This window comes from Panthera uncia (assembly GCF_023721935.1).
Source record: "Panthera uncia isolate 11264 chromosome B3 unlocalized genomic scaffold, Puncia_PCG_1.0 HiC_scaffold_1, whole genome shotgun sequence".
Lineage (NCBI taxonomy): Eukaryota > Metazoa > Chordata > Mammalia > Carnivora > Felidae > Panthera > Panthera uncia.
In genome coordinates this window covers 124,187,699-124,197,593 of record NW_026057582.1, presented here as the reverse complement: position 1 = coordinate 124,197,593, position 9,895 = coordinate 124,187,699, and the positions used below count along the sequence as shown (strand labels likewise).

Here is a 9,895-nt window from a genome sequence, read left to right as displayed (position 1 = left end):
TCATGAGATCGAGCCACACTGATCGATCCACACTGAGCATGAAGCCTGCTTATCTCTCTCTCCCTCTGCCTCCCTCCCCTGATCTCACTCTGTCTCTCTCTCTCTCTCAAAAAACAAAACAAAACAAAAAACACTAGGAATAAGTAATTCCTACACTATTAGTAGGCAAAGAATGACAGAGAAAAAGAATGAACACAATGAAGGAGGGAAAAAAAAAAAAGGAAATGCAGAATGGGCTGTCAAATAGTAACCTCCAGAAAAGAGAGAAGACAAACTCCAATACACCAGTAATTACATTATGTAAATAGACCAAATACTTCATTTAAAATACAGACTTCACATTGGATTAAAAAAAAATCCTACCACATATGCTGTTTTTAAGATATAAACCTAAACTACAAGGCACAGAAAAGTTCAAAGTAGATTCTGCATGGACAAAAATTTATCCTACAAACACTAAATAAAACAAAGCTTGTTTTGGCATAATATAGCAGATAAAACAGACAAGGTAAAACAGCACTAATAGAGATAAAGAGGGGCACAACAGAATAATAAAAAGATTAGTTCACCTGGATGGTATTAACAATTTAAAATTTGGGGGCGCCTGGGTGGCTCAGTTGGTTAAGTGTCCAACTTCGGCTCAGGTCATGATCTCACGGTTCCTGAGTTCAAGCCCCGCATCGGGCTCTGTGCTGACAGCTCAGAGCCTGGAGCCTGCTTCAGATTCTGTGTCTCCCTCTCTCTCTGCCCCTCCCCCACTTGTACTCTGTCTCTCTCTCTCAAAAATAAATAAATGTAAAAAAAAAAAAAAACCTTAAATTTGTATGTATCCATGAGGATAACTTCCAAATATGTAATACTAAACTTGACAGAACTCTAGGCAGAATGAGATTTTAACACACCTATACAACACACCTAATACACCAAGCTCAGTAACTGACAGGACAAACTCAGCCTTCATCTTTACAAACAACTTTAAATATAAGTACAACATACACAAAAATGCAAGCAGCCTCTATTACGCCAAACATTTCCTATGAATGTGCATTTTGGGTTGAATACCTCCTATGTTTCAGAAAAGACACGGTCTCAGATCAGCCCTTTCTTACTGCTGGAGTCAAGTACTCTGAGAATCTGTAGGAAGCTCAGGACTGAGTCCACAAGGAAAGGAACAATCAGGAAAACAGGGAAGGGAGGTAAGATCATAAAAGCACAAAATCAAGTTATATGATATGGACTTAAACTTACCCAATGTTTAAGCGAGAAACTCAGGTTACAAAACAATGTATGCCATGAGCTCAATTTTGTTAAATAATCCCATCCAAATAGAGAAAACTTGCCCCTTATCTCACAGGAAAACCAATTCCAAGTGATCACTGACCCAAATATGAAGAGTAAAGTAAGTTTCTAGAATGTAAATGTGCAACAAAAGTTAACATGTTACATATGTAACTAAATGTTTTGTGGCAGCCAGTGAGAAGAGAAAAACAAGTGAAACTAATTTTAGTAGAATATTATTTAACCTATTATCCAAAATATTATCATTTCAGTATCAATATAAAAAACTGATAGTCTACATTTTTTTTGTACTATGTCTCTGAAATCTGACGTGTATTTTAGTTCTAGTACATAGCAATTCAGAGTAGCCAGGTGTGGCTAATGGCTACCATACTGGACCCTACAATTCTAGAAAACAACTTAGGTGAGTTTTTCTGGGACTCTGGGGTAGGGGAAGCTTGACAGACCATCAAACGCACTAGCAACAACAACAAAAGACAGATAAACTGGACTACACTTAAATTAGGGACCTCTCTATGAAGACACCCTACGAAGGTCCAAAGGTGAGCTACAGAGTGGAAAAGGGTATTTGCAACATACATAACTGAAAGAGGCCCACCCAGATCTTGAATTAAGAAAAAGACAAAAGATGATGAGATAATTTTCTGGGTTTTCCAAATTTTCTTTAAGAGGTGTGCAGCACCTTTAATTCCTCCCCCAAATACATTTCCCCTGTTCAACTTACCAGTTCCACGAGACTGTTGTTGGTGAGAATGAGCTCTGTCAGGCAGGGTAGAGCCTGATCAAGTCCCTCACCTATACGGCTAAAATGAAAACAAAGACTTCGTAAGAGTGAAAGAAAGCTAACAATTTTATCAAAGTCCCTGCTCAGAAGATTTCAGACTCCAAAGATGGAAGAACTTTAGAGATCTTTCTTCCAACACCTTATCTGACAGAGGGAAAATGAGGCACAAAGAGGACACCTTGTCACAGGATTAGTGGTGGAAGTGGAATGATTCTAGAACCCATGTGTCCTGAAGGGGTGCCTGGGGCTCTTTCCATTGCCACACTGTCCAGGGAAAGCTAAGTGAAGAAGAAACTGCTCAGCTTACTTCATGACTTTTGTGCAGGTAGCACAGAAATACAAACAACTCGGCATTCACAGCTCAGGTACATGGCGAACAGCTACACCATAAGGGAACGGTTAACTCATAAGAAATATGCCTATTGTAAAAAAGCAAGTCACTAGTACTTCCTAGTACTTCTTAAAGACATTGTCTATAGACCTTCAATAACTTTTCTGATGAAATTTACTCACAGATGATGAAAGAGGGTAAAAAACAAAACAAAACAACCCCTCAATGTCAATAAGTAATATTCTACAAATCAGTTGTAAAAAAAAAAAAAAAAACAACAAATGACAGAAGATATGAGATAGAAACAGTCAAAATATAATTTTGAACTTTATGCATCTTTTAAATATAATCCTCTGATAATTACAATTATTGTTTTAGAAGCCAAAATATGTACAAAACTGCATGTTTGTAACTTAAATATTTATTACCATGAATAGATAAGTATTTCTGAATAGATGCAAATAAAACTAGACCAATGCCAAGTTAATCTCTGGATCTGTATAGGAAAAATGCAGCTTGTTTCTCATTTTTAGAAGAAATACGGAGGCTCAACTGGTATGTGCTACAGCGTCTTCAGGGAACACTGCAACATTGTACTCTAGCAGAAAAAAAAAATTACTTTCCACCAGCAGACACTTACCATATTCTATTGTTGTTCACTAATAACGTTTTCAGTCTTCTCAACAAAGGAAAACCATCCAGTTTCCTGATTTCATTGTCAGAAAAATCAATAGCATCAAACTGGTCTAAGGTAGCACCTAGATTTTCAATGACAGGAATTTTATACCCTACAAAATGGAGGGAAAATACACAAGTATTAATATAATTAAAAGGTACCTGAAAACATTAGCAGTACTTCATGGTACTTTGACTCAAAGCTTCCTTTTATTCAGAAAGTGTTTACCCACCACCTATGCTGTGCCAAATAACTGTTCAAATGTGCAAGGTATTGGCACATAAAATGAGGAACAAGAGGGGTGCCTGGGTGGCTCAGTCGGTTAAGCGTCCGACTTCAGCTCAGGTCATGATCTCACGGCCTGTGAGTTCGAGCCGCGCGTCGGGCTCTGGGCTGATGGCTCAGAGCCTGGAGCTTGTTTCAGATTCTGTGTCTCCCTCTCTCTCTGCCCCTCCCCTGTTCATGCTCTGTCTCTCTCTGTCTCAAAAATAAATAAACGTTAAAAAAACAAAAAAACTGAGGAACAAGAGTCGCATGTCCCAGCTGCCGCGAAGCTTACAGTCTAGGAGCGGACATGAAGATAGTGATGACAACAAGGACGAGGGCTATGATAACGAAGATACACCTATTCACAGTAATATTGGTAGCTAACATTTATTTGTAAGGCTATCTACAAGGTGCCTCACACTGTTCTAAATAGTTAAATGGCATGATGACAATTTACACTGTGAGCTGCTTACTGTCAGTGTCCAAGTCTTGTTCATACGTTGTGGACAACAGTTCTTAACCTCTTTTGCATTCCCACAGGCCAGATTCATCGAACTTAGCAGGACACCCTAGAGATACCATGACAGTTCTACCTCCCCCCAGCTCCAATCAGGAGTTGAAGGTCAATGGTTTATGCACAATGGTAAATCACCCTGTGAACAGTTCACTCAAATACTGATTTGTCTAAAATGGACATGACTATTGTGCTAGGTGCTGGCAGAAGAAACGAATCCAAGCCAAGGTTAAAGTACATAATTCAGAGCTGCTAGGGCTACATCAAAGTGCTGCACCAAAACAAGTATCCTCAACACTCCATGCACTTCAGACTTAGAAGGCAGAGCTCACTCTGAGCCGAGAGAGTGGGAGTGGTCAGTTACTCTTGAATTGAACTTTTCCCTGGGAAACTTAATCTCAACAAAATGAAAGCACCGGGTTTTGTGAGTCAGGAATCCAAGTCGAAAGCAGAGCCTGCAGTAGCGCTGCTCCTCAGATGGTGTTGCCCCTATGAAGCCAAATCTAAGGCGCAAATTGTATTCTATTACATCCGCTAAGAAACTGCTCTTCACATCCTTCCTCAAGTCTTTTCCTTGAAATGCCGAGTAGACAGCTGCACCCCCAATTTTTTAACAAGCCTTACTAAGGTTGGAAGTGCTACATGAATCGGGGTAGTTCAGAGCTTCCACCTCTTACACACGGCACTCGTGGTGCATTCCTCTTGAAAATGTTGTGATAAAGGGGCAGGATCAGACGACTGAAGCTAATAAGAAAGAAAACTTGGGGGAAGCCATCGCTTTTGTTCTCAGACTTCATTTCCTCCCTCGCAAATTACTTATAAGTAACACGTATCCTGTCTATAATCCCACAATAACACTCTAACGTCTTTACTGAGAACCAACCGGTCGCTGAGCCCTAGAATTACAATCGTTAACATTCTCCCAGCTCTCAAACAGTTCAGACTGCGAAATACGCCAAGCAAGGCCGACTTGAGGCCCACGGGTGTGGATCAAGAAGCGATCAATCAATCAGCTGGGTGTGTGAGTAGGAGCGAGGCCAACAGAAGCCTCAGAAGGGCCTAGGGATAGATGGTCTTTTGGCAGCAAAGGCAGGACTCAGGGCCGGGAGGCGCTGGCGCAGCCGGGCTTGGCGCCCACAATGCGGGCCTCCTGGCCAGGCTCCAGCACTCCGCGCACGCGGCGGGACGCGAACCACCGGGCGGCGTGCTGAGGCCCGCTCCCTTCCCCGGACTCACCCCGGAGGTCCAGCTCGCGGTCCCGCACAGCGTTGGTGTACTGCGCCGCCTGCTCGATCAGCTCCGCCGTCAGTTTCACCATCCTGCCGCCTCCCGCTGCCGGTGCCGCGGCCCACCGGCTGCTTCCCGCCGCCTCCGGCCCGCCAGATTTCCCAGCGTCCCCCGCGCCCCGCCTCCAGGCAGCACCAATCGCAGCCGGCCCGTGCGCGCGCAGCTCGACGCCCAGACCCAAGCAATCGAAGGGCCACTCCCGAGATCTCGTTCTTTTTGGAGGTCCTGGCACCGGTGAAGGTGACTCAGGTTCTGGGTGCTTCCTTAGGGCGTATCTGGAGGAAGGCCCCCGATTCCAGATGTTTATGTCCGCAAGTTAAGCAAATGTGAAAGCACCCGAGTGGAACTTTCTCATGCATTGGTGCACCTTCAGGTGGAGGGGACGCCGTGTCCTCACTCCACTCAGGAGGGAGGGCACCCCTGGGATCCAGTGAGGGGTCCAGGACTTCAGGTTTACATCCTGGTCCGGGGCTTTGGCCCCCGAGGCTACCACGCGAGAACCAGACCCTGGTCACTCGCAGGGCCACTTCACTGGGACCGTCTCACCGCCGCGCAAGCCCGACCGCGGGATCCGCGCACCGTTCAGTGTGCGGTTTGCCCTTTGATCCCCAGACATTTAAATATTCACCAGGAAGCACGTATACAGAAAAGTGCGCAAACCAGGAGTCTGGAACGAGACGAATAGCCACAGAGTAAGCACACCCGCGTTGCTGCCTCTGGGTCCAGAAGAACACTTCTCTGAAAGCTTCCCTCCCTTCCTTAAGGCAACCACGAATCCAGCACCCTAGATTAGTTTTGCTGGCTTTTGACATAAATAGAATCATGCAGTATGCTTCCGTTCCTGGTTTCTTTCTCTTTGTATTATGCCTGGAATCCATCCAGGTTACATACAGCAATGGTTTGTTTACTTTCGCTGCTGTATAGAATTCCGTTGTTTATTTTATACCATAACTTAGCCATTCTGCTATTGGTGGACACTAGGGTTGTTTCTTTTGGGAGCTATTCAGAATAATGCTGTTATGTATTTTCTTGTACATGGATCCAATGCTCACGTGCCTGAGTTTCTCAGGAGTAGAACTTCTGGGACATAGAGTATGATATCATCAATAGGTAATGCCTGTTTCAGCCAAGAGGCTGAAATAATACACATAACTCTCTAGCGGTGTGTAAGGGTTTCCATAGCTTCAAACCTCAGTCTCATTGTCATCAATAGTTTTAATTGTGGGGCTTCTGGTGGGTGGGTAGTGGTATTGCCCTGTTGTTTTGATTAGCTTTTCTCTAATAACTAATGAAGTTGAGGACCTTTTCATGTATATTGTCTATTCGGATATCTTTTGTGAAGTGACCAATTTTTTTTTCCTAGTGGATTGTCACCTTTTTCCTACTGACTTACAGGATTTCTTTATATGCTCTGCATATGAGCACACTCTGTGGCTTGCCTTTGCACTTTGTTGTTGTTGTTGTTATTGTTAAAACTGCTTAAATACAAAAGAATTCACAGATACCAGAAATACTATCCTTGTACATGTCACCTATGCTGCAAAATACAAATTGTAGTCCATTTTGGTCTGTTTAGGGTAACATCCTATTCCCCAAATCACCAAATCATAATCAGGGCTGCAATTCAGATCAAAAGACTACAAAAATGGCCTCCTCACCCATTTTGCAATGGGAACAAGCTTTCAAATGGTCCATTTTAAGAGGAGTCATCAGAGGAAAAACTTCTTATCTCAGGAAGCCCTATCCATTGACTACCTTTTGTCCTTTTTCTTGTAGGGGGAAAGTTACACTGTGGTCAGGTAGGTCTAGGACAGGAAGTTTTTCTGCGTACTGGCCTTTCCACTCTTAATGGTGTTGTTTGATGACTAGAAGTTTCTAATTTTTATGTAATTCAATTCATCTTTTCTTTTCTGGTTAGAGGGCTGTGTGTCTGTGCATGTACCCTCAAATATTTTTCTTTGTTGTCTACTAGAGGCTTCATTGTTTTACCTTTCACATGTAGCTCTACAGTCCCCCTGGAATTGATTCTTTTTGAGCTTTTTGAACAGAATGCAAACCAAACACACCCAAGTAACTGGTATCCTGATCAAGAACAGGACTTTGCCACATTCTAGAACCTCCCTTCTTGTCCTTTCAGTCACACACTTGCCCCAATGGTAACCACATCTTACATAGATTGGTTTTGCTTAATTTTGTATTTATGCAAATGAAATTGTACCTTATGTATATCTTGCTTAACATTATATTTGTGTGTAGATGTAGTTAATTTATAATCATTGTTACATAGCATTTCATTGTGTGAATATAATTTATCCATTCTGCTGTTTATGAACTTTTGGGTGATTTCCAGTTTGAGCTATTATAAGTACTGCACCTATTAATATTATAATACATATCTTTAACTGAACACATATACTAATATATACATGGAAATGGAATTGCTGGGTCATAGGGTTAACTTACATTCAGCTTAAGTAGGTTCTACTAGTTTTCCAAAGTGGTTGTACCAGTTTACATTCCTTATTGGTATTGTCAGTCTTTTTATTTTTATAATTTATTTTAATGTTTGTTTATTTTTATACTTTTTTAATGTGTATTTTATTTATTTTTGAGAGAGAGAGAGAGAGAGAGAGTGTGCATGTGAGCGGGGGAGGGGCAGAGAGAGAGGGAGACACAGAATCAGAAGCATGCTCCAGGCTCTGAGCTGTCAGCATAAAGCCCCACCGGGCTCAAACTCATGAACCATGAGATCATGACCTGATCTGGAGTTGGATACTTAACCAGGTATTGTCTGTCTTTTTAATTTTAGACATTCTAGTGGGCTAATAGTGGTATTGCAATGTGGTTTTAATTGTATTTGCCTAAGTACTAACACAGTTAGTATTTAAAAAATATATTAAATATATTTTAAAAAATATATTGTCCATTTGGATCACTTCTTTTGTGAAGTGTCTGGTAAGTGCTTTGCACATTTTTCTTTCTTTTTTTTTTTTTTAAACGTTTATTTATTTTTGAGACAGAGAGAGACAGAGCATGAACGGGGGAGGGTCACAGAGAGAGGGAGACACAGAATCTGAAACAGGCTCCAGGCTCTGAGCTGTCAGCACAGAGCCCGATGCGGGGCTCGAACTCACGGACCCTGAGATCATGACCTGAGCCGAAGTCGGATGCCTAACTGACCAAGCCACCCAGGCACCCCTGCACATTTTTCTATTGGGCTGTTCTTTTTTGCTGATTTGTAGATTTTTATATTTTTTGGATATGAGTTCTTGTGAGATACATGTATAGTGAATGTGTTCCCTTTCTCTGTGGCTTGCCTTTCACTCTCTTAATCATGTCTTTTGATGAACAGAAGTTCTTAATTTTAATATAGTGTAATTTATGAACTTTTCCCTTATGTGGTTAAATGTTCTTTTGAGTCCTTTTTAAGTAATTTTTCCACCCCCAAATCATGAATATTTCCTTATGGAAATTTTGTTGTTTCACCTTTCACATTTAGATTTGTAATCCATCTAGAATAGATTTTTGTGTATGGTCTGAAGGAGGGATCAAGATATATTTTTCCCCATATGGAGATTCATTTGACCCAGTATCATTTATTGTAAATGCTCTGCACTGCCAGCTTTTTCATAAATTAAGTGTCCAAATATGTGAAGGTCTTGTGGACTGGCTATTCTGTTGTGTGGGAATAGTGGGTTTACCAACTATTCTTGCATAATATCATACTGTCACTTAAAAACTTGATATTTGCCTTTAAAAAGGGGTTACTTTTTTCCAAGATTGTCTTGGTTATTCTTGCACTTTGCATTTTGGTATAAATTTTAGGTACATCTTGCATCTAAGAAAGAAATTATGCTTTGATTTATGTTGTATTGGCTCCATAGATAAACTTGGAGAATTAATATATTTACAATACTGGGCATTCCATGAACGTGGTATAACCTTACATATATTTAGATTGTATTTAATTTCTCTTAGTGTTGGGGAGCCTGGGTGGCTCAGTTGGTTGAGCGTCTGGCTCAGGTCATGATCTCGCTGGGTTTGTGAGTTTGAGTCCCGTGTCAGGCTCTGTGCTAACAGCTCAGAGCCTGGAGCCCCCTTCAGATTCTGTGTCTCCTCCTCTCTCTGCCCCTCCCATGCTCATGCTCTGTCTCTCTCTGTCTCTCAATAATAAATAAACATTAAAAAATTTTTTTTAAATTTCTCTTAGTGTTTTATAATTTTTTGGTGTAGAGGTCTTACAGTTCTTCTACTAGATCTATTCTAGGTATATGATAGTTAAAAAAATTTTTTTTAAGTTTATTCATTTATTTTGAGAGAGGGAGAGGGAGAGCACAAACAGGGGAGAGGCATAGTGAGGGAGAGAGAATTCCAACCAGGTTCCATGCTATCGGTGCAGAAGCCTGATGCAGGGCTTGATCCCATGAACCATGAGATCATGACCTGAGCTGAAACCAAGAGTCAGACGCCTAAGCATCTGAGCTACCCAAGTACCCCAGTATATGATAGTTTTTGATGCTGTTGTAAATAGTATCTTCTGCTAAAACAAAATCCAATGTTGTAATCATTAGTTTCTGGTACATTGAAATATAGTTGATTTATAGTTGAAATACAATTAATACTAGCATTGTGTCTGACAGTCTTGCTAAATTCACTTACTAGTTGTAATATTTTAATAGTTTAGAACCATTCTTTTGGATTTTCTATGTACGTAACCACACTATCTGACAATAATGA

At 41.1% G+C, this 9,895-nt stretch overlaps 1 protein-coding gene across 1 annotated transcript in view; it reads right to left on the bottom strand.

Moving 5' to 3' along the window:
- The window catches only part of SNRPA1 (small nuclear ribonucleoprotein polypeptide A'), a 14,991-nt gene extending 9,723 nt beyond the window's left edge, over positions 1-5,268 (bottom strand). The window contains exons 1-3 of the mRNA XM_049613995.1: positions 5,108-5,268; positions 3,055-3,202; positions 2,024-2,102 (exon numbers count right to left, since the gene is read on the bottom strand). Coding sequence (XP_049469952.1) covers positions 2,024-2,102; positions 3,055-3,202; positions 5,108-5,189 — 309 coding nt within the window. The 5' untranslated portion in view covers positions 5,190-5,268. The remainder of the gene's footprint in view (positions 1-2,023; positions 2,103-3,054; positions 3,203-5,107) is intronic.
- Between the last annotated feature and the right edge of the window lie 4,627 nt (positions 5,269-9,895).